The sequence below is a fragment of the Zeus faber genome, assembly GCF_960531495.2.
Source record: "Zeus faber genome assembly, chromosome: 20".
In the NCBI taxonomy this organism is placed as follows: Eukaryota; Metazoa; Chordata; class Actinopteri; order Zeiformes; family Zeidae; genus Zeus; species Zeus faber.
The window spans coordinates 13,754,230-13,780,329 of record NC_137207.1 but is presented as its reverse complement, the minus strand read 5'-3'; the positions used below and the strand labels follow the sequence as shown (position 1 = coordinate 13,780,329).

At 45.0% G+C, this 26,100-nt stretch overlaps 1 protein-coding gene across 1 annotated transcript in view; it reads left to right on the top strand.

The window, feature by feature from the left end:
- LOC307245278 (glutamate receptor ionotropic, delta-1-like) overlaps positions 1 to 26,100 on the top strand; it is a gene marked incomplete at its 3' end in the record, with an annotated part of 448,321 nt that overhangs the window by 292,491 nt on the left and 129,730 nt on the right. The window contains exon 4 of the mRNA XM_080020759.1: positions 16,499 to 16,704. Within this exon, the coding sequence (XP_079876885.1) occupies positions 16,499 to 16,704 (206 nt within the window). The remainder of the gene's footprint in view (positions 1 to 16,498; positions 16,705 to 26,100) is intronic.

Genomic DNA, 26,100 nt, shown 5'->3' with positions numbered 1-26,100 from the left:
GGACAGCCGGTGTGTGTGTGTGTGTGTGTGTGTGTGTGTGTGTGTGTGTGTGTGCGTGCGTGCGTGCGCGTGTTGACAGCACAGCCGAGTCCCTGATGACAGAAATAACAGCTAAAGTTGTGCTTTTTATCTTCAGAGAGTCGTTGCCATATCAACTGCGGTGACGTTACTGCCGGAGCCAAAGGGCGAGTCAGAGCGGCCATCTGTTGCTAAGCTAGCTGAACCCCGGCCGTGCAGAACTGTCGAGTCAGACGGCGCTATGCTAATGTGCCATTTCGCCGCTCCTTCTCTAAAGTTAAGGATTTGGAGGGACTTATCCCCCCCCCCCCCCCGGCCTGACCAAGTGCTGCGCTTACATCAATTGCTATGGATTTCTTTCTGCAAAGGTACTGTAGTTAATTGTGCTCAAAAAGATGAAGTCATTTTGTCATGCTGCCAATTACCCTCGTGGCATATTAAGAGGTTGCACATTGATGCGCAGGCCGCACTTCCAACACGTTCTCAGATGGAACACAGCAGGACAAACTGAGACATGCAGAACCACAGGGGTGTCAAGGAGAAGTACTTTGTTCCTATACTTAACTAGGGTGTTTTTTTTCTTAGCAATTACTTTACCTGATTTCCCTTTTACTCATTGTGAACGCCATTGAGCTAAATATATGCTTTTCAATCCTAAATTCTGCCTTAGACCATACCAATACTTGTTGCATATTTTGCCAAACTAATTAGAAAAAAATCTCTTACCTGAATAAAACAACCAGTGCTTATGTGTGACAAATGGAGCTCTGCATGGTTTGCTGACATCAGCATCATGGATTTGGATTTACATGTTGACGTTTGCTGTTCATGCTTAAGTATGAACAGCAAACGTACGAGCACCTATTATGCTCCTTTTCCCCAAGTTATTATAGGTCTCTACGGTCCCTAAAACATGTTTTTGAATTTCTTTGGCTCTAAATACCCCTCCGATTTTGCATTCGAGCCATTCTTACATGCATCCAATCCACCCTGTCGGGCTGTCACAGTGGGAGGAGCCACCCTCCCGGGGCCCCTAGTTCTGCGAGCCATTGGGGTTTGAGCTTTACTCCCGATTCCGACGAACAAATTCGAGGCGAGAAATAAGCAATCCACCTGCTGAATCTTCGCTCATAATAGGTCTACAAGGCCTCGTTTAAAAGTTTGTTCTGACTTTCCGACCGCGGTGTCCGGAGCAGCGTGCGGCTCGGAGCGCAGCAGGATACAGTCTGGCTTGGGGGCTTTTTTGTTTCATTCAATTATGGAAAAAAGTCAGAACACAAAAGAGATCAAATAAAATACATCTACGGTTTTGGTTGGAGAAACGCGGAACAGATTGGGCGCTACAGCCTACAGTAAAGTCAACCTAATGTGGACACACACACCCACACACACACACACAGACACAGAAACGCACCGCAGAATTATTTTTGAACACTTACATTTCCCTCATCTGCAGTTTTGTCGCAGACAGTTGCTGTCAATTCCCCTTTCTTTTGGTAAGATTTGCGCTGGTCTCGGCAGCCAACAGAACACTACCCATGCTTAGCTCTTAGCTTCGATGATCGCGGGTCCGGTTACTCATATGGGGGGCGCGTTGTGATTCAAATGAAGTGTATTCCTGCGATCACATAGCTGAACGCTCGTCTCATCACCTGTTTTCTGAAACAGACAGATCACAACAAACTGACTGGGTTGTCTTTTTTCATACTCTGTGTGTTAGTAGGCCCAGCAGAGACCCAAATGTACAGTATGTCCACTGAAAAAGGGAGTTTTGCATAATTGGTCCCCTTATAGTACATTTCCAATCAGATACGCTTGATGCTTACTCAGGTAGTATTTCAACTTTTACACAAAGTATCTTTACTTTCACTCAAGTATGGCATTTGGGTAATTTTTAAATAAAACACCACAAAACATTGGTTTGGCGATAACGAAGGTCAAGGATCTAAACTAACGAGGACTTTACACGCACAAGTTCACAAGTCGTGTCCTCAAACCTGCTGTGTAAACCCAGGCAAAGACTAACACACAACGATATCACGCTTCCCTTCAACCAAAGAGACAAAAAAGGCTCCTGAGCCCGAGGTGGACGGGTCGAGCGGAGGTGGGTTGGCGGAGGTGTCAATCTGCTTTAATCTATAAAGTGGAGTGTGGCTGGAGAGAGAGCAGCTCGTCAAGCGCCCCTCGTTGCAAGGATCTGTGGCTTTTAAGGCATTAAAAGCCACACTTTACAATTGGACCGAGGAACAAAGGAAAGGTGATCGCAGTCGAGGTTTTCCCTGTTAGACGCCGAAATGGCCTTGGCGCCTCTGAGCCCGTTTGGTTCTGTCGGGAAAATGGTTCTGATTATCATGACGAACGGCTAATTGAAGACGGATTTTCATCGGGTTTGCCAGAGGTGACGAGGATGTAGTGCAGAGTGGGGCAGCCATCTTTGCTCGCTTTTGATGTATTGTAATATGATGGGTTAAAGGTATAATAATGTTGTCCAAATTGGCCATGATCTACCAATCAAATGTAATACATCAATGTCCGTCCACTGTCACCTCGATGGCTGCTCAGATTTCGAGCTCTCGGACAGTCCGGGTGAGGTGTGGGCTACATGGAATTTCCTCCTTGCGCTCAACCGAGAGCGAAATGCATCATCGAGAAGCGCAGCGGCCGGCAAGTGCAGAATTTGAAAAGCAACTTCGGCTGCCATTATCGCAGAATTCCGAAAATACGAACATGTATTTCTTGTTAATACAAAAGAAGGACCTTGCACTTGTTCTAATCTAATTCAGAGTAGACGAGAATCAATACGGTGGGCACCTAGACACGCCCAGCAATTATCTCACTGGTTACGCTTTTGAAAGGTCAGCCTCGACTCGGTCTCTGATGGGCCGACTAGCACACACGCTGGGAAATGACAACCCGGTCAGTTTTTTTGCGAGCTGCCTATTTATAAAACATTTCCTGAAACAAGGCGCTCAGCCTTGCAGCCCAATCCTAGGTCACGTTGGACTTCAGTATATTTCGAACCGCACTGCCACTGGACCTGGTAGCATCAAAGCTAATCATGGGAAGTGCTCTGTTGGTTGCGGAGACCGGCACAAATCTTTAAAAAGAAAAAGAAGAATACCAACTGTCCGTACCAACTGTACATTTCCCTGGTCTGTCAAAATGACAGACGAGGGAAATGTAGTAATTATTAAAAAAATTATTCTGCTGTGTCTTTCAAAACCAATAAAATGTGTGTGTTTTTAATGTAGATGTATTTATTTAATTTTATTTTCCAGCGTTTACATGAAACATGTGGTCTCCCAGTGCGGTGTCCCCCACAAGCTTGAACAGGGCAACTAAACTCGGATCAAACTTTTAAATGAGGCCTTGTAGATCTAATATGAGTGAAGATTCACCAACTGGATTGCTTGTTTCACGCCTAAATTTTGTTCAGAAATAGATTTTAGTGGACTGATTAGATGAAATTAGTGAACGATAACGGACTAAATACAATGGAATCGAGAGTAAATCTAAACCCCATTGGCTCACAGAACTAGGGGCCTGGCAGCCCATTTACATTTAAAGCTACACACACAGAAACAGACCGTTCTGGAACAGGAGGGTTTAGAGGCATGTTAGAATGGCTAGAATGCATAATATGAGCGGTATTTTCAGAGTACGGGTCCACTTTCAGGCCAGCAAAATCAAAAAAAAAACCTAAAGGAAACATTGTAATGTCACCTTGTTACAAATCCATGCCCTCAGAGTCCTACTCACAGCAGTAAGGAGTTCATGCACTCACATTCCCTTTTTTCCTCCCCATTATTCACAACTCAAAACAAGACAAGGCCAAAGTCATCAGCACCCTTTACTTTTTACATAAACCTCTTACTAACACTGCATGCCTCATTCCCACAAGACACGGGTGGAAATGGAACGTATGAGAATGTCAAGCTTTAATATAGGCTATGAATTATTAAAGTAGGCCACAAATTACTCCCTCAAGACCACAAATTATTAATTTGCAGGCATGGATTATAAACTCGCGGGGGCAAATTACATAATTTGAGGGAACGGATTACTAATTTGTGAGACTGAATTATTCAAGGAAAAATCCTCGATCCTTTTGGGGCAGCATAGACGAGTTGACAACTTCAATGACTATTTTGTTGAAATACATATATAGTTATAGATATCAGAAGGAATTATATACAATGTATATATATATATCATCATCATATATACATGAAATTTTATATTATATTATAAATTGCTAAATTGCAATGTTCCAAAATGCAATGCCACATTCCTGGAGCTTTTTACCCTTATGACTGCCATAGTTGGCATTGGTGCTCAGATTTTCCAACAGTTATTTTTCCTAAATTTCTTGAAACGTTCTCCTATTTTTACTTTATTCTCTGCTCCGGCTGCACTGGCTTTGAGCCAAAGATATATCATCAAACAATCAATTATTCCTACCACTGTACGGCATGGCTGAGATGGCGTCAGACAAGAAGAATGTGACTAACAGACCTCATTTCCTACCAGTTGTATGTCTAACAGTTCACAGATCTTGGGTCCAACAGCTTTTCATATTGCACACAAAGAAAGCGATCAAATGTTTCTGCGGAACAAAAACATATAATAAGCAGGTTAATTATACCTTTAGGACAAAACAGTTTTCCTCGTATGTACAGTGCAGTGTGAAATGTCAAAGGCAGCTCCTGCGTCGCTCTCGCTGTGCAGACAACATAAATATGTGCTCCACATATCGCTTTTGTGTTTCCACGTTTGTTTTTTTTGTCAAAGCCGTTGTCCACAGTTAAAGCCCATCTCATGCAGAGTCCCACTGTGTAAATGCGGTCAGAGCGAAGGGTTGACATGCTAAATCCTACTTATCCTGCTAACCGGCGACGAATAAAGAATCTTCTAACGCTGGTCTGGACCCTCTCAGCCAGCCAGCGTGCTCACAGGGGGATGACTGCCAGAAAAAGCGGAAATACTATTTCAAGGTCAGAGAAGGGACGCTGTCACCAGAACATGAAGAAGAATGTCTTTTAAAAAGTCCTTTGACTGAAACTCTGACCACCCTGACTGTATTTGACCGGCTGTTTGGGATAATGCCCTATAATAGGATAATGTGGGTGAATAGTTTGCTCCGTGCGCAGCTCGATTGCTGTGGCCTGTTTCTCTTAAAAAAGGGACACTATTTAGAAAATCATTTCAAATCAATATTCCGTGTCAGTGTGTTCATTTATTTAGCAATTAGCCCCGCGATAAGCGGGATAAAGTGCAGCCAGGCGGTACAGCCGGTCTGAAAATAACCCCCCTTCAGAATGATACAAGACACCTGTCAAGACATCACCTACTGTATGTGTCAGGGTCCTACACACCCTGTCGGGGGTTATTTTGCGATCATGACCAGCTGGCTGCACGCTATCCCTACTTAATGCACAATTGGCTCTGAAACAGAAAAATACAATTACGCACAAATTTGCTCTGCTCATGGTTTATAGATAAGACTCATTGTTAATTGTTACCCGATGGTTTGTCATTTTTTTAAAGTGAGTCCCCTGAAAGACAATAAAAAAAAAATCACCGGTTTAAATCCGTAGCAGCCAGTCAATGCAACCTGGGCACTGCCTTATTGTTAAAGAGCATCTTCCCCGCCAACCTACCGCCATTCAGCACAAGAGCTCAAGCTTCATGGCTGAGAAATGACGTGGACAACAACAAATGCAAGCAACGGGAGGTCAGCAAACAGACAAACTCCATGTGCAGTCCCAGATATGATGTATAAAGAACGAGTAGCTTAATGATAAATGACAGGTGCCATCGCAGGCGGTACAATTGCCTGGACTCCCACAGCTGGGGCCTGGGACACAGATGAACCCAACGTGTGAGTGTGTGAGTGTGTGTGTGTGTGTGTGTGTGTGTGTGTGTGTGTGTGTGTGTGTGTGTGTGTGGGGGTGTGTGTGTGTGTGTGTGTGTGTGTGTGCGTGTGTGTGCATGAATGTGCTTGCACAATCTCACAATCTGGTCTTGATGGTCTGCTATGCTCTCTTTTTTGCCCCCCATTATCTTGAGCATTTTCACTTGATGGTCCATTTTGACGAAGTGGAAAATGCACCAACCAGTGGAAGGTCTCAACGGTCAGAGTTTGTAAAACACACATGAACTACAACGACATGTTTCATGTTGCAATCAAATCCTTTTGCCTTTAATTAGTTTACTCTTTGTGGATTTTCATAGTCATTCGAAAGAAGCAGCATTATTCATGAAAATGAATAAATATATGTGATGATTAAAAAAGAATTATAATAATAATACAATTTGGTCTGAAAATGGCCAATTTGTTCAAGTGAGATAAAAACAGGAGAAGAAAAACATTTTGTTCTTTTATGAAACCAAACATCTTTCCAGTTGCTTGATTTGATAAAGCAGTTAATGATTGAATAATTGAATAATCCCTCAACCGGAAATTTCATTTCATCTCATTTTGTGTCTTCAACAACAGGGAACAAAAAACGGATCCAATAGAGCACGACTTCACAAAGCTTTGTAATTTCATTTGTATGTTGTTTTTGTTTTTAGTTTTTCAGATGGTGAAAAGCATTTCTGCATATTGAGCATGTTGAGTAGTATACAAGAAGTATAAAAGAAGGGCTGCGGGTAAAAAAGGCTGGCCTGCATGAAAGCTGCTTAGCCCTGTGAATTAAATTTTTTTCGCACATTTGCGACGCCTCCCCATCGACCACATCGCGGATGCCTCCGATGAGCCCCGATCGGATCTCTGATGTCGGCGGTGAAGTAGGCCACCGGGCCCTTGATTGGGGCCCATTTACATACTGTAGAGCCCTGGCAGGGCTTGAAGAGAGCGAGGTGGTGGGGGGAGAAGCGGCATTTGCATTCGATTCCACCCGCGACCTGGGACGCGTCATCATCGTCATCATCATCATCTTTCCAGCGTTGTGATCTAAAGAGGGAAGGCGGAGGGCGGTAAAGGGGTTGAGTGCGTGTAGGATGGCCAGGCATGGAGATGAAGTGCGCCGTCCATGCTCCGTTGGACCTAAGACTGACCGAAGGACCGAAGACTAAGGCTTGCCAATGCAAATTGATCTGGCAGCGGGTGTCTGTATGCTTTGTTCGCTGTCTGACTGTTTTCTTCTTTCCCTCACTCTCTTAATCTGCCTCTTTCTCAATTTATATTTCAATGTAACTCACGTGGCGTTATTGGTGTTGGAGACATTTACATTGTCAAAGCGAATGGGAAGACAAAGGGTAACATAAAAAACAGAAAAATATTCAGTAAAAAAGTGAGGGCAATGTAAAAATACAATATGCAGATATATAAAGTTCTCTCTCCCGCTCTCGTTTTCTTTCCTGCTCATTAGTGACACAACGACAAAAGGTGAGGGCGGGTGTGTGCGTTTTATTGATATTCAATCGTGCGGGAAAAGGCTTATCTGCAGACGTATACAGATACGCACACGCGCAGGCACACACACACACACACACACACACACACACACACACACACACACACACACATTCCACCGACGCAATTTGCCGTCCGCGTACAGAACACCACCTTCCAAGCGCGGCCAGGGGGAAGGATCTGTCGTCCAAATGTCACACCTGCCACCGTCCGCCAGGATGCAAAGGCTCAATTATTTCCCCCTTGCAAGCGGAGAGTGTGATCTATCGCTCTAAACTATCATTTACCTCCTGTTCTCCTCAGTCCATTCTCTCCAAATAGCGGTTTCTTCTCCCTCCGCTTCTGCTTTATTCAGGCTCATCAACTGTTTCTGCGCCCACCCCCACCCCCACCCCCCTCGCTGCTCTCTCTATCTTCCTCTGGCTCTGTGTTTGTCTCTTCCACCATCCAGACCCTACATTAACAAATTCTTTTTGCGTGTACCAGGGTTTCAGCTGGGCACTTTGCTTTCTTCTCCGCACAGAAAAACAACAAATCTGAAACACTACACCCGACGAAAAGCGCATTTCTTCAAAAGGAAGGCGGGATTTATTAGCGATGTGTTCGAGCTCAATCAAAATTGGGTGTATTTGTTGCGGGATAAAGTGTGTCTTTTCCCTTAAGAGCTGAGAAGTCTTCCTACAATCTTATAGTGTTATTGGATTTGTTACTCACTTCATTACTCAAACGCTTATCTTTATAAATTACTTCAGCGTGTCACATATCACTGCTTTCAGATACTGTACTGTGAAACGCTCCTACCCAAGTCGTTTTTTAAGAAAGTTGTAATTGTTTTTAAAGTGGCATTAATGGCTCAGGAAAGTAGAGGCGCCTGGTAATCGTCGCCTGGTAATCCTCTATTACCAGACGACCCTGGGAAAAAAATGAAAATCCTGAGAGAGGGAGCGGGAGAGGGGACAGATCACATGCCTTTTAAGCCTTGTAATTCTCGTTAGATCGTTGAATAAAGTGGCTTCAGGGTTGTAATCTCGGTCTCGGCCAGGCCTCTGCTGTTGAGACTTTTTCTTTTTAAATTTTAGACAAAAAAGCGTGGCCTGTTATTATCCACTGTTCACTTCAAGACATAATGACCTCACAGGCAAGGCGAGAGCGAAAGACGAGGGGAGGGAGGGGGTGTGTGTGTGTGTGTGTGTGTGTGTGTGTGTGTGTGTGTGTGTGTGTGTGTGTGTGTGTGTGTGTGTGTGTGTGTGTGTGTGTGTGTGTGTGTGTGTGTGTGTGTGTGTGTGTGTGTGTGACTTCCTGAGCTTCCTCTTTGCCTGTGTGTTCTCCTCTTGCGGTGACAGAGTCCAACGATGAGTCACGCAGCGCTGATAAGGGTAGGGGGGAGAAGGGAGGCGGAGAGAAGGGAGGTAGAGTGGAGGGAAGAAGAAGAGGAGAACAGAGAAGGAAAGAGAGGGAATGAGACCGGGAGCGAGAGGAGGAGACATGAGGAATGAATGAAATAGTCCCATTAATCAACACCCTGAATTACAGCCGTATATCGGCAAATTACGTCTAATAATTATACAACAAAATAGTATAATGTATTTATCTGTGACACATATTGAGGTGTGACTCGCCCCAGCAGTTCCCATCTATAGAAGATGGAGGTAGAGTGGATGTGGAGTGGAGGCAGAGGGAGGTAGAATTGAGGCTGAGTCGTGGACGATCACGAGAGAGGAGAAAAGAGGAGGGGGGGACGAGGAAAAGAGAGAGTGGAGCAGGGGAAAGAGAGGAGGTTAGGGAGTAGACGATATGGTGGGAGCAGCTGTCCAGCTACTCATGAACAAACAGGCGTTGAAGAGAGGGTGAGAAAAAAGTGATAAGCGTCGGGAAGAGAGGAAAAAGGAGATGAGGGATGGAAATTCAAAGAGTTAGATGGCGTAGTATGAGCGTGTGATGGACAGTGATGATAAGTCTTTTGCATTAAGCCACCAACACACCCGCCAGTTACCGGCGGACTCTTCTCGCAGTCTCGGCTTGGATGGATTTCGGACTTTTGTCGATACCAGCCTGGTGACAGACGAGCACCAGAGAGCAATAGGTTTCCTTCCTGCATAGTTAGCCATTTACCTCTAAGCCAGACGCTAATCCAGGTGATTAGCATCAGATTGATTTCCCACGTCATTTTGATTTGTAGAAATGTGAATCGGTATTAAAATTACAGTCTAAGTAAATCAAAGCGAAAACAACGGGAAACAACAACCGTCTTGTGAGGCTGTTAACAGGCCAGTATCCTGACTGAGGTCGAGGGTAGTCGACTATTTAGAGCTTCCAACATGGTGAGCAAGACATCACAACTGCTTCTTAAGCCAAAATGTTGGTTGCAGAAAAATATGGTTCAGATGTGAGGTCATTGTGCCAGATATTAGCCCTCACGTTGATGAGTTTGAATCTGAATTCAGCAACAAACTGTGGCTTTGGATACTCCATCTGACAATAACTGTAGCTTGTGCGAAGTAGCGGTTCTTTTGTTCTCGACTGCAAGTTGCTGAAGAGTTTAACTGTAAGGCAGACGGCAAACCTACCACCACGGTAAAAGCAGTACGGTCAAACAGGTCAAGAAATGGTTGGACCGTGCACATATATAAAAACAGATGAATGCAGGTTCAGAATGTAACAGGATATCTAAACTGAATGGAATCAATGGGACACTGGATGTCAGGCCGGTAAATCTCCTGGTTGACTGGTCCCCGACATCCTTTTGCCGGATTTCGTGCCGAGGAAAGATTTCCTTCTATCCTTAAATTTCCCGGGGAAATGTAAGTGTGGTTCAGATACATGGATGGATAAATGGAAACTGACAGTGTGAGAGTGCGCTGCAGAGACAATGCCGATCTGGGTTGTGTGTACAAATCAGGGCGACGGTACAAAAATAAATTTGGGGAGTAGAATAGCAGAGTGTTGGTTACTACAGCATGGAAGAGAATAAATTAGGGAAGCGCAGAACAGGGGAAACCACTCACATGAATGACACTATTTAGTATGCGAAATACGAAAAGTACTGCAGAGAGTTGCAGTCTGAGCTCCAGACAGGACTCGCTACGAGCCAGCCGTCAGCACTAATAGACAGGGGAAAATGGAAGTGGGAAAAGAAAGACGGAAAGGCAAGATGTTCAGACCAACTAACCTGTCGCCAGACATAACAGGGCAGAGCGCAAGACTGAACCCTGCCCCGTCTGTCAAGAACGACTCTCTTCGTTGGGAGGGAGAGTTGGAGAGAAATCTAGATCAAGTTGTAGAAAATGAGGATTGTTGTCTGAGGGAAGTTTATCTTTTCGTACAGTTATTCCGAGAGGCAGCTATTAAAGCTCTCGTTAACAGCTCTAGATTCCCACTGCCTGGCGCATGAATTTTACAAATAGGGTACGTAAATAATGAGACAACATAGAGTGTAGGAGAGAGCTTTTGTAGTGTCTGAGATGGATAGATGCTGTCTGGTAGCAGCTGTGCAGACGTTGTGAGGATGAAGAGGGTCGCCTCAATCACTCTGACTGAGGACATGTTGGCCTGGATTGCTGGCTTTGTGACGACTGCTTCTTATTTCGTTTTCCCTCTTGGCAGGAGATGTATTCGTTTCATCTTCCATTTGCGTGACATGGAGCATTTGGTCGGGCTTCATCTTTTGTTTCAATAATACGTGACAACAGGAAAAGACGTTGATCAAGTCAACTCCATCTTGTCAAAACCCAAACCCAAAGGCATATTTGTGGCATATATAAGCTTATTATAGCCAATACTTAGATTTCATGATTATTCATGATGTGTATTTTGTGTTTCAATACATGGTTTACAAAGTATGTGATACATGATTGCCATATACACCGATCAGCCACAACATTAAAACAAATGACAGGTGAGGTGAATAACATTGCTCATCTTGTTCCAATGGCACCTGTCAAGGGGTGGGATATATTGAGCAACAAGTGAGCAGTTAGTTCTTGAAGTTGAAGAAGAGGAAAGGTGTTGGAACACACGATGCATCGTGGCTTGGTGCGTATGGGGCTTTATAGCTGCAGACCGGTCAGAGTGTCCAAGCTGACCCCTGTCCACCGCCCAAGGCGCCTACAATCGGCACGTTAGCGTCAGAACTGGACCATGGAGCAATGGAAGAAGGTGGCCTGGTCTGATCACATTTTCTTTGCACTGTGTTCTGACACCTTCCTATCATAGCAGCATTAACTTTTTTCAGCCATTTGTGCTACAGTAGCTCTTCTGTGGGATCGGACCAGACGGGCTATACTTCACTCCCCACGCACATCAATCAGCCTTTGGTGCCCATGACCCTGTCGCCGGTTCACTGGTTGTCCTTCCTTGGACCACTTTTGGTAGGTACTAACCACTGCATACCGGGAACACCCCACAAGACCTGTTGTTTTAGAGATACCCAGTCATCTAGCCATAACAATGTGGTCCTTGTCAAAGTCACTCAGATCCTTACACTTGCGCTTTCTTCCTGCTTCCAACACATCAACTTCAAGAACTGACTGTTCACTTGCTGCCTAATATATCCTGCCACTGGAACGAGATGATCAATGTTATTCACTTCACCTGTCAGTGGTTTTAATGTTATGGCCGAACGGTGTATATGTTTCTGCACAAAGGTGCAGCAACATAAATTGAGCCCAAATATCTGTCACGCCTTGCCTGGCCACATGTCAAGTTCAGGAATAATGATATTGCCATATTGCCATAGGATATTATTTCTATTGTCTTTTATGACATTACTGTTCAAGATTAACAAAAGAAGCAAGTCTTCAAGATCACAAAGCATCAGTACTATCTCCTTTTGCTTTTGTTATTTACATTTGCGGCGGTTTTGACATGGGTCTGTTAAAGGTTGATGAAAGCTGTTTTGTTTATGAGAAAACTGTCAGCGCTGCAATTTTGATGGGTCACAAGTGAGACGTCTGTGTCCCGAGAAAAACTGGAGCTCTTTCCAAAGTCGAATTTAGCTCGGCCGAGGAAAAACTGACTTGATTCAACACAGGGTGTGCGTGATGTTTGCAAAAATGTTGAACAGAAAGAGTTGGGCGGAAATCTCATTGATGGGTGTTGTCCTTTCACTAGACAGATGTGAAGGAATTGCAGGAAAGGAGATTATCATCCAAGTATCAGTTTTGATGAGGACATGATGGTCTTGAATACGATCTTTGCAACTTCAGCGTGCCTGGATATTATTTGCAAAGCTCGACAGCTTCCCCTCTCAGCTGCAGTTATGTGTGATTGGTCACAAAAAGCCCTTGTACTGTAGTTCACAACAGCGCTATGGAAAAGACACATTGCAAAGGACGACTGTTTGAAAATGCTCAGTCACCCGTGTTATTGTGACTGAGAGAAAATTGAGAAAATTGTCATCAACAGTGTTGCCCAACAGAAAGTGATATGACAAAGTGTCCCCGAAAAGCTCTGAGATCTTTTGAAAAGTCAACTTTTAAATTGTGCTTGGTTAAACTGATGCGTGCAGATATATATTTTTGGTAGGGTATTGGGCTCCATTTGATGATTCCTGTTGGGTAAAAATTACTCTGATTAATTCTGGTGTCGACTTGCATGCAAAAATATCTTGGTCCATTACTTCATTTTTGGCAAGCCAAAAGTTAGTTTTTTGACAACTTTCTTCAAAGTTTTTTCTTTGAGGTTTCTTTGACCCAATGATTCCCTGGACAAAACCAATATAGTTCTAACTTATGGCCTATTTCTGTTGAAGTATGAATAATTGTTGTGGAAATGAATAACAAATATGAGCGCTGGATTCAAATACTGCAGTAGTTCCACTGTCTCAATTATTCCTGAAATTTTGCAACTTATAATATGGACATCCATTAAGTGCTTGTGGTCTGTGTGTTTGCTTCAATGTCATTCATATACATCGATAATCCAACGTTCTCATATCTCGTGTGAGAGCCGGTAACATCAACTCCATGTACCAACATGCATTGTACAACGGCTTATTCCATTGTATGGTCACTATGGACATTCTAGATGTGCAAAGCCTATGTAAAAAGATAAACCATTGGTGTACACTCATTGTAAAAGTCGGTATTGAACTTTGGTAGTCATGTGGTGCTTGTGAGCTTAAAGGCTTTTCAGAGGACAGGTGCTGGCCATGAATTGCCTGCCAGTAGCTAGCGTCCACCTGTTACGCTGACAACCTAATCTAATGAATGGAAATGAGTGAATATTGACAGGGTGTTCCTGGATTGGCTGTGAAATTCATAATACCATCATGGCCCCTGCCTTAAGCTACATACATTTTGACTCAATATATCAAGGGACACTTGCCTCTTCTTTCCCCTTTGAGGATTCTTTGGCCTGAAAAATGTGTCCTTGAAGCAGACGTATTATAGTATTAGTGTTGATCATATGCTCTTGCTACCATATGTCCCAAGACATGTATGGCCTTCATACTTGTATCCCCCCCTTTTTTTTGTATGTTCATAAATCTCTATACTCTAGGGTCTAACATATTTCAGCTCCATGGGTTTTGTTCAAGGATTAAGGAATATATATTTGGCAAGGTTGCAATTATACTTAAAGTCATTGATTCACAGGTCAAGATAATAACCACAAATTAGCTGCGGCTGTTTACAAAAAAAATAGTTGTCTGCACTTAGATTCTGCTGAACTCGCCAATGCCATTATCACCGAATATGTTCTCTTCAGAAGAGAAGTTCAATAAATCCATGAAGGTCTTAAATGCGTGCTCACTCTGCCCAAAAATATCAAGGATATAATTAGTTTGATCACTTTTGTTTAGTTTGATTCCACCGTTCTATTTCTGGGTGCAACTTAGTATGGATGCACCGGCAATGGCTGTTTATTATTATTTGTATTGATCTTATTTTTGCACGCAGTGCACTGTCGCTCTTACAATATGAACGACAAGCACTGCTGGACTTCCGTTCGACACTTAATACGGACTTTTCTGCCACTTACCGGAGTATATGCTGCGATGCCTTTGTCCTGCTGCCACTGTGTTTACCAATATGCCGGTCAAGGACAAAGAGAAGAGGCAAACGTGCCGGAATTCTATGCAGATCTCGGACAAGATACTGCAACCCGCCACTACCGAGCATTTTACTGGCAAATGTCCAATCCCTGGACAATAAAATGGACGAACAACACGCACGGATTATTTTCCAGCATGACATCACGAACTGCTGTGTGCCGGCGTTCACAGAAACCTGACTGGACGCTACGGTGCCGGACTCTGCCGTTACTCCGGCTGGATAGCGGCATGACAGAACCACGGAGTCAGGTAAACGCAGAGGCGGTGGGGTCTGCATTATGGTTAACTCTCGCTGGGGTTCGGATATAGTACTTCAGTACTTTCAAAACACTGCTGTGACCTGGAGCTCTTAACTATAAAAGTCTGTCCATTCTACCTGCCGCGGGAATTCAGCTCCGCTATAATCACGGCAGTCTACATACCCCCGCAGGAGGATAAAGCGTGCGCGTTAGAGGACCTTTACAGAGTAATCAATGGACTGGAGAACGCTCACCCTGAGGCAGCTTCTATTGTTTGTGGTGACTTCAATAGGGCTAATATGAGGAAAGTTTTGCCTAAATATCACCAGCATATCAACTTTCCTACCAGGGGTGATCAGACTCTCGACCATTGTTATTCAAAACTACGGGACAGCTACAAACCCCTCCCCCGCCCTGCCCTTGGTAAGGCAGATCACACCTCCATTCTTCTCCTACCAACCCACAGACAACGATTAAAGCAAGGAAAACCAGTTTGTCAAACAGTCCAATGCTGGAGCGAGGAATCCACTGCCACTCTCCAGCACTGTTTCGAAACCACGGACTGGCAGATGTTCTGCTGATGGGGACATCAATGCATACACAGACTCTGTCTGTCTCCAAGTACATTGATGACGTACGCACCCATCCACCTGGACGGAGCTGAAGTGGAGGGAGTCTCCTGCTTCAAGTTCCTCGGTGTGTCCATCAGTGATGACCTCTCCTGGTCCAGGCAATCGGACGCGGCAATAAAAACTGCCCAAAAGCGCCTATTCTTCCTGAGGAGACTCGAGAAGTTTGGCATGTCTGTCAGGACTCCCACCAGCTTCTACCGATGCACCATTGAGAGCATCCTCTCTGGCTGCATCGCCGCCTGGTACGACAGCTGCTCCGCTGCTGATCGCAAGGCCCTCCAGAGGGTGGTGAAGACAGCGGAGCGCATCATCGGCTGCTACCTCCCCTCCATGCAAGGTATCTACCACATACGATGCCTGAGGGAAACACGGAAAATCATGAAGGACTACAGCCACCCAGGCTACGGACTGTTCAGTTGCTGCCGTCTGGTAAATGTTACCGGAGCATCCGGGCACGGACCACCAGACTCACTAACAGTTTTTACCCTCAGGCCATCAGGCTTCTCAACCTGCAACATCTGTAGTCACCTATGTAAATTAAATGTACATCACCCCAACTACATGTACATATCCACCAGCACTCCTGCACTTATATTTATATCCATATCTTGTGCAATAGACTGACCTATTTCTGTTGGAACTGCTACAATGTTCCAATTATTTTAGTTTCCGTTTTAGGATTATTTTTCTTATTTTCATTTTATGGACATACACTGTGACCCCTTGGCCGTATTTGTAGCATCGACTATTACTCCTTAAAAAAAAAAATTATATTCGACTCTTAATTTATTAGAAAATATATATATATTTCCTCCTTATATGTGCCTTGTTATTTTATCTTTTTATGCCCACTACGCAGTTGTTGCCTGTCATGCCCCAGGAATTGCATTGTACCGAATGACCTTGTGTTGTACTGTTCACTTGACAAATACAACGCTTTGAACTTTGAACTTTTGAACTTTTCTAATGACATTCGGTACTATCTCTAAAATTATCTTGAAGTAAGTGCTTTCCAAGAGCATAATTCTGTTCTTCAGTACCGGTAATAATAATCGAGCTGCGCTAGGATTTCCTACCTTGGTTGGCACGACTTAGCACAGTACAACTAATTGCCTTGTTTGTCTCTCTGTTGTCTCAGATATCCGTGGCCTTCAAGGTTTCCTGGACCAGACCTCCCGCCAGGGAGTGGATGTGGCTCTGCAGCGGGTCGACAGGAACATCAGCAAGGTCTTCACCAACCTCTTCACAACCATGAAGACGGAGGAGCTCAACAAGTATCGGGACACCCTGCGCCGGGCCATTCTGCTCCTCAGCCCCCACGGAGCGCATACCTTCATCCAGCAGGTCAGTGGAGCAGGTCAACAGTGGATGAAGGAATACGCCTTCCAGCTAATTTATACAGTGTATGATTATGTGTGTGTTTGTGTGCTGAGGTCAAAGCAAACACAAAGGGTCAATGTGTTTGTAAAGAACAAGGATAACCTAAAATGTGTGGTGAACAGATGCATGGAGGCGTCCACATTAACTAATTGAATCAACAATCCTCATTGGAACAGACACTCCCATCCACAAACTTTCTGGCTGATGCATTTCCGCACACCCTCCAGTGTGTCCTGTCTCAGGCCAGGTGCAAGCGGCCACCTGGAGTGACAGATGGCGCCGCTTTCTGGATGCGTGAAGACACAAAGATACACATGGAGCCCAGGCCAACATTTTTGGTCTGCGGTTGACGGTCGCATGCAGAAATCAGGGCAGGCAGAAGCAATTTCATAACAAAGAGACTCAAACGCAAAGATGCTCACCTATTTATTTGTATTTGTTAAAACAAAATACAAAATACAATGTAGAAGGCACAACAGTCAGGCACAGAGTAAACAGTTAGCAGCGCCAGTATCAGAAACCAGCATCAGACAGCTTACCTATACATACCTTATATGTATAAAATGTACATTTACATTAACCTGCTGTAGCAAAAAGCAGGGTGATTTCAGCACAGCTAGTCGACGCTTGAAGTTTTAGATTGCTATTTCCAAAGAAATGGCGTGCAAATTAATTTACTAGCCATCAAACTACTTTTTTACCCAGTGGAAGAAATTTAACTGTTTTCCAATAATGCCAATAACACCGGGCTCAGTTTTAAAAATGATTGACCGATAACAGCAAGCTGAAATACCGCAGTGCACACACACACACACACACACACACACACACACACACACACACACACACACACACACACACACACACACACACACACACACACACACACATACAGACACAAACTATACAGAAGCTTTCCGAATAGGGAAGTATCTTTACAAGTTATTAAATCTTGTATAATTTATTTCCTGCTTTCTCAAACTGACAAGGGGTGTGTGTGCACATGTCAGAGTTCACATTAGCCTACAATTATTGCTATTTGAGTGCCCCTCGGGTGTGACATCAGGGTGAAAATGAAGCAAGGAAATGTCCCGCTAGGGCACGGAGCTAATCTGGTCCAATAAAGCTTTTAAAAAATGGGGTTCGGGGGTTAGCGAGTACTCAAAATTACAAGTCAGGGGGCAGTCGTTCCCCGCTGCCCTTGTCAAAATGCGTGTTTACGCACATGATGCATTGGACGGTGCTTCTGAATTCTGCTCATTATACAGTCTGGGTTTGTGGGTGTGTGTGCTCTCATGTAGCTTTTGCCGGTTGCCGTCGGCCTCAAGCAAACAAGATGTGTGTCCGTGTTTATGCAAGTCAGTAAGTAGGGAAGATGTGGGAGATTTATTACTGTATTCAGAGGGCTGTGTGACCTCTGCCTATAGAGTGGGCTCTATAGGCCTTGTGTGTGTGTGTGTGTGTGTTCTGACATCAATATAAGCTCAGGGGTGTGTATGCAAGCCACTGCTTGCTTAATCAGCCATTGTCACTCTCACTTACTTCAGGACCGTGCTTGTGTGTGTGTGTGTGTGTGTGTGTGTGTGTGTGTGTGTGTGTGTGCGTGTGTGCGTGTGCGTGTGCGTGGGTGTGCGTGTGTGTGTGTGTGTGTGCGTGCTTGTGCGTGTGAGGGAGAGTATATGCTTAGGTATTCCGAACGGCTTGTGCGGGCATACTTGTACTTGATGATTAATTCAGTCAGTCTCTGATCATCAGTTACAGTGACTCGGCCGCCTCCACCGGATGACCTCTGACCCGGCTGGGACACTTTTCCCTCACCTCATTCATAATAATGTGTTATGTTGTCACTCGTGTAGTCTTCACCTGCGGAAGGGCCGAGTGAGTGCGTGCGCGTGTGCGCACTGTTAATGTGTGTTGTTCTGGAGCAGCATTAACTTTTAATGTTTTTGCTCCCCTTTCATCTGCCCCTGCCTATGGTTGTATTCGCTAAGACGTTGCTTCCATCACACAACAGAGAGAGGGAAGACTGACAAGGGCAGACCGCCTCTCATCTTTGGCAATATGTGGCTTTTGTCTCAAGAAACTCATTTTCGAATCGATAGTGGGTGTTAGAATGTCGGGCTCAAAGAAAGAGATCCGGGATGGCGAGGAAATGGTGACATTTCTACTAACCCTCTTAAAAACTGCTCTCAAGCTCCAATGTTGAAAATGTGTCAATAGCAGCGGTGGAAGGGGTTAAAGCTGGTATTCCCCCATACCTCCCTGTTGCTTCACTATCAGATATCAAGTGGGTCTATGGGTGTAGCACTTCCCTATGTCCATATGCGAGCTATTTAATACTAAAATGAATGCCTTAACAAGTAAGTTGTATCAAACTAACCACCTAGAGCAGTGGTTCTCACTGGTGGGGTCCGACCCAAAACTGGATTATCTTTCAGCGGGTTATCTTTCAGCGTTGCATGTTATTGCAGTCTAGATAAAACAGGATTTTTGAAAGCTCAGGAGATCAGTTGCCGTTAATTCAATGGATTTAAAATTGTGTTTTTAGCCCTTGTTGCGCTTGGTCGGAAAAGGTAGGTGCCTATCGACGAGGACCATCGCTGAACGGACAGCACTGTCGTCTCTTTACGGTAAGAGCCTGAGAGGAATGAAAGTATCGTTCATGTGGTCGAAGGAGAACTCCAAAGGAACTAGGACAGGGGAATAATTGTAAAAATATTAAGATGCGTTGCCCTCATTGTGACAAAAAGGTCACTGAAAACTTCGGGCCGCACCTCCCAAACGAGGAGAGAGAGAGAGAGAGAGAGACTAAAGTGCAATGACTCCGAAAGTGATTGACACCACGTCACCAAGGAGTTTTTCCAAAGTTTATTATGCTTTCACAAAATGACAGTTTTGTAATGAAATTTTGATCCATTCATTCCTCATCCTTCCATTCCTTAGGACAGATATCACACAATCAGAATGACTTTATTTTTCGCCAGGTGCATTTACATGTACAAGGAATTTGTCATGGTTATTATTGGTGCGTGTCCACAGATGATTAGAATTAAACAAAAGAAAAGCTGAACAGTCTGAGAAAAATAAAATACAATAAAAAAAATAATTGCCAAATATACACAAATAGCTGAAAAAAGCAAGAGAAGTCAAATATATATTTGATCTATATCAAATATCTAAAACATACAATGTGAGGGTAAGTTATTGGTATGGCTATAAATCATGATTATGTTTCTCTGTATTTACTAGTTGGTTCGAGTTTGTACAATGGGCCCGATTTGGGGTCGCTTAATATGCACATGGGGGTCGCGGGACACTTCTAAGATTGAATTGATATATTTTAGAGGAAAAAATTTGAAATATATCATTATTTCTATATAATCCATTTGCAGATCCCTCCATGCTCATCTTCATATCGCCATATAATGAAAGATGAAAGTAGCCAATGCAATACCCAAATTCAATTCATGTGCAATATCCACGCTCACAGCTGGACCCGGACAACATTTTGGCCCCGGCAGTTTTTGGGCCTGGGCCTGGGAAGGGTGGGGGTAGGGTATAAGAGAGTGACTGACAAAGTCTCCCCGTTAAAAATCATGTCCATCTATGATCATCATCCTCCTCCTTCTGTTTTCCATTTATGCTTTTTTCTATTTCTTTCTTTGTGCCCGCGGTGTCTTTGTGCGCGTGTGTGTGTGTTAGTAGCCATTTCCCTGCCAGTTATCGTGCATCATCCATCACAATGAGGCAGGCGTCCCTTTACCCCAGTGTCCTTCAATCTCCCTCTCTCTCTCGCCCTCACTCATCCAACCTCATCGTCTCTCTCATCCCTCGCTCCCTGCCTCCTCCGTCTTCCTTACACCTTTTGCTCCCTCACATCTTCACCCCGCCGCCGCCGCCCCCCTCTCTCTCTCTTCTCACCAGATACACTCAAGTGAGCAAACTTTGAAAGAGGAGAGAGGACGGAAAACAAGAAAGACATCCAGAGAGCGAGGGAAGGCAAGAGAGATGAAAGAGCATGAGAGAAAGGGATAGAGCGGGTCGGGGAAAAGGACGACGAATCAATTGAGGAGTCCATCGAAGAAAGGATATTTAAAATAAATAAATGAATAAATAGATAAATAAGTGAAAGCCCAAGACCTCAATTTGCGCTCCTGGTTTCAGCTCAGTGGTTGAATTGTGAATGTGGCAGCCATATTTGGCAGCCAAGACCTCGGGGTGGCAATGATGGGGCTGAAATTTGGCCCCGGCGCGGCGATGAAGAAAAGCCAATGAACTGGCTTTTGTGAACCTGATCTCGCAACGCAAGGAGAAAGGGCTGAACGTTGGTCCCGCACATGACTGGGACGCAAATCCCGTCCCGTCCGGGGGGCTCGTACATTTTTAAACCCCCGGATTAGAGATTTGTTGAAGATGAGGTCTGCGGGTTCCCAAAGGCCTTATCTTGCTTGTGAGCCGGCTTAATCGTTGTTAATCACCTAGATTTGCCTTCCCTCAAGTCGGTCCTCGTGGGCACAAGAAGGACAGCGTTACAGATGTTCCTGAAGAGAGCGAGAGAAGCTGAGCAACGGAGAGAGGGCACGACAGCGTGGGATCGGAAAAGGAACACGGAGAAAAATAATCTGCAGCCAGGAGGAGAAAGCAAACGTGAAGCGAGTTATTTAAAGAATTGGGACAAACACAAGTGACCTTAATCTCCGAAATGTGCGAAAGGTGAAGAGGTGACGGCGGAAAGATGAGACCGCAAGAGGATTTGCAAATATTCACGAATGGGAATTCGTCCTTTGGCATCGAGAAATGTGATCCGAGCATCAGTGCTGTAAGCTCAAGATTAAAAATGGGAAATGGAGCCCTTAGTCCACAGACAAACCTCTAATAAAAGCAAGGGTAAAGTCGTGCTGGCGTGGAAAAGAAAAAATGTAATATGCAAGCCATATTCCGATTAGTTGGGGGATATAGGGAAATATTACGGCTACCATTTTCAGAAAATCTCTCAGCTATAATTGGATCACTCAACATAAATGTTCTCGCGCGCCTCTAATTGTCTGTTAGCGGCAGGTGGGAGGTGAGAACATTTGAAGCATTAAAGTGATTGGAGGGCATGCGGAGATGTAACCCATGGATCAGACATCCCAGCTCTTTGAACAGGACACTGTCATTTACCTCTGAAGGATTCTCCAGCCAGCGGCGATGCACTTTGTGTGACTTGAAGCGGGTGCTGGCGTGCCGTTCGGACCACACTGCTTTCTTGACGTTTTCCGTGCACTTCAAAATACGTAATAAGGGGGGGGGGGGGGGGGGGGTGAAACGCAATTCGATTTTCAGAGTTAGCATTTCTTCGTTAACGTTTCAAAGTTTAGTGTTGAAAGTTGACCGATATGTTGTCCTGAGTATATTGCACAGCTCTGTGGAATACTGTGTTCTGATTGGTCAATAGTGGATATCAGTGGTGAGTTATTTCTGAATAATTACAACTGTTAATAATGACCGACGGGCAACAACAGAAATGAACTATTTTTCATAGTGCAATCTCTCAAACAAGGCATACTGGTTGGAAAATCATAATAAGTGGCCACCTGCGAGCTATATATATATATATATATATATATATATATACAAGAAGATTTTAAAAGATAACCAAGAATGCTGGCTGGTTAGTGAGGCATTCTCCAAACATCTGTGCCAGTGTGTGTGATGATCCCGCCATCGGGTCTTGGAGCCGGATCGCTCGTCCCTGCCGCCGCCTCCGTGGGTCATCCTGAGGGGCATTGGCGTGCCAGTCTCTCTCCTTGCCAGAGATGGATGGCAGACGAGATGACGCATCATTTGTCGAACTAGGACGGGATGGGATTGGATGGCGGGGGTGTTGTCATTAGTTTGGCTGGCGGGCAGCGCGCCTGATAAAACAGGTTGTTGGCCGATCGCTCAGTGGCGTGACAGGGCTAATCTGAAATCAGACGAGACACCGACGGAAACACGGTGGGGATAGGGCCCCCAAGGTGAACTGTCAGATTAAAGCGAGGGAGCGGCCTTTGCTCAATATCAAACATCTGCACGTGTAAACACGTGCACTCGCTAGCACATCAAACCGTCAGAGCCGGAGAAGACAGACGACGGGAGTGAACTCACCTAAAAATAAAAGGAAAAAATTCTGACCTGTGCGGGATTCCAGATGGGCGGGTCTGATTAATGTCACATCCTTTCACTATTCGTCCCCATTTCTGTCCAATTAATACCATTCCTTGGGGAGACAAACACAACGGTATTCCCACACAATCGTGCGCGCGTGCACACTTCGCACGGTCTGTGAGTTTCCCCTTTTCTTGAATCGCACGACGCACACTCTGTTTATTCACCGACCCCACCTGCCGGTCTGATGAAGGACAGAAGGACAGCGCTTACACACAAACACACACACACACACACACACACGCAGGGCGTCGCGCAATCCCGTGATGGATTCCCGCACCGATGCCTAACGCTCGTACTCACAGCCGATGGTGGCTTTTCCTCGTCGCAATAATGTCCATCCACCGGACCGTCGCGCCAGGGTCGGATCCGTCCCATCTCCAGCGTAGATATGGTTCATTTTAGTTGCGGGGCTTCATGGCAACCTCCGCACTGGATGGCAGAGCACACGACATTTATGTTGATGTCTTTTAGTGAAGGGCTGGGTGTGCTCTCGTGTGATACTGATTTGGAAGCACGTAGTTTAAAAGGTGTGCCGCGGTGCGGGGTGTGAATGTTGTATTTTCTGCTTACCGGAGTGGCTGCTGTGTTCTCTGCACGGGACTTTTAAAGAACAACCGAGAATCACATTGACAGTCAAACAGTTGTCGTTGCTATTAGGAAACATCTTTTTTTTTCTTGCCAAATTGAACCACCCCACTATTTATTTGAGGTGTCATCCTTAAGTAATCACTCGCCCAAATCCGGGTCACCCCATTGCAAATTGAATGTGGGCGCCACCGAACAGACTGATGTTGCATTAGCATATCAAGGTTGGGGCCGCTGAGTTCTGTTAAAGCGCAATACGTCTCTGTGTGTATTTGTAAGCGGCTCCCCGTGTACATGCGCGTACTGTACTTCATTTTCTCCTGTCTCTTTTTTTTTTTTTTGTTGTCTTTCCGCATCTCTCGCCTCACGCACTTGTCGACTTTACTTCTGTCCATCAGTTTTTTTGTTGTTCTCTTTGTGCCTGCGTTGAGCTGGAGAGGCTCTGCAGCCAATCTGCAGACATCTTTGCTTTCCTCTCTCTCGCTCTCTCTCACTAATGTTTTTAATTCCTTGTCATCGCTCTAGGGCAGGGTTTTTTATTGTCACGGACCAGACCACAGCGCACAAAATGTTCACCGGGGTGCCCGCCGTCTGAATTATTATTTTTTTGATTGCAACTAGTGGGGGCGGGGGGCAGGGACCCGTGGCTAATGCTCTGCGTCCCGACACTGGTCCGAGGCCACTGTGTCCGCTGCTCTAGGTCACACACACACACACACACACACACACACACACACACACACACACACACACACACACACACACACACACACACACACACACACACACACACACACACACACACACACACACACACACACATTTATCTTTCATAATCTCTGCCTTTTTCATGGTGATGTTGATGTCACAAATTGACATCAATGTAAAATCGCTAATCGCAAACTCACATGGAAGTGTTCGTGTTACTCACCGGTCAGCCATTTCATTAAATCCTTTATCATATCAGTAACAAAAGTAATTACTTGTATGATACTATTATTATAATATTACACCCTTCTCTTACCACACTAAGTGCCCCAAACGAGTGTAGCTGTGATCAACCACACCTGATCGTATTGATCCAGTAGCTCTTATGCTGAACACTTTCCTGTCTCGTCGCTGAGCATGACATGGATCTACACCTGGAATGACTCCCAGGGCGTCACCGATGTAAGGGCTGCCTACTGCTCATGGCTGCCCCTGGAGGAAGGATAGCTGGACGGGAAAAAGGCAGAGGCTGAATTTCTCCAGCCACCACTCCTTGTGTGTGTGTGTGTGTGTGTGTGTGTGTGTGTGTGTGTGTGTGTGTGTGTGTGTGTGTGTGTGTGTGTGTGTGTGTCTGTCTGTGTGTGTGTGCATTCAAGATTCAAGAGGTTTATTCTTCACATACATATACATACTTTCATACATATATGCAGTGAATGCAATGCAACGCACCCGGTGATTACACACAATATGAACACAGTAGCTACCTTAGAATTACTACTTGACCAACTAACTGATATAAAACGCAATGCAGTAAGTCGAATACTATAGAATAAAATCTAAATATATAGAATAAAATAAGATAAAATAAAATAGAATAGATAAAGGGAATGGGCTTATGTTTATGGGATAGATTTATGTAAATGGGATATGCTAATTATGTATATACAGATATGTGCATTTAAGTGGCATGTGATAAAGTGAGGTAGTGTTTGTGGGATAATACAGCACGGTATACAACAGTACGGCGCAGCAATACGATAACACCGAACAACCCTGAACAGTGACACAGTATGCGGTACAGTATGCTACATACAGTACAGTAGGTAGTGGAGCCTATGTGTGTGGCTCAGTGAGGACCCCTGGTGAGGTCAGCATTGACAGTTCTTATGGCTTGAGGGAAGAAACTCCGTCTCAGTCTCTCTGTTCTCGCTGTGCGACTGCGGAGGCGCTTGCCCGACCGCAGCAGCTGGAACAGTCCGTTGTTGGGGTGATGAGGATCCTTCATGATCCTGCGGCTCTGCTACTACACCTCCTGGTGTATAAGTCCTGCAGGGAGGGGAGGATAGTTCCAGTGGTACGTTCAGCTGAATGCACCACTCTCTGCAGGGCCCGCCTGTCCTGAGCAGTACAGTTCCCAAACCAGGCAGTGATGTTGCCTGTCAGGATGCTCTCCACTGCTCCAGAGTAGAAGGACTTGAGGATCCTCACCGAGACCCGGAATTTCCTCAGCTGCCTGAGGTGGTAAAGCCGTTGCCTTGCCTTTCTCACCAGAGTGTCTGTGTGTACAGTCCATGTTAAATCCTCTGTGATGTGACTCCCAGGTACTTGAAGCTGCTCACCCTGTCGACAGAAGTCCCATTAATCACCAACGGCACATGCGTCCTCGGTTGTAATCCTCGCCTAAAGTCTACAAAGGGCTCCGTAATTTTGCTGACATTCAGGTGGAGGCTGTTGTGCTGGCACCAGAGTGACAGGTCAGCCACCTCCTCGCGGTAGGCCTTCTCATCGCCATCGGTGATCAGGCCCACACAACGGTTTTGTCAGCAAACTTGATGATGGTGTCGGAGCTGGACCTGGCCACAAAATCATGTGTGT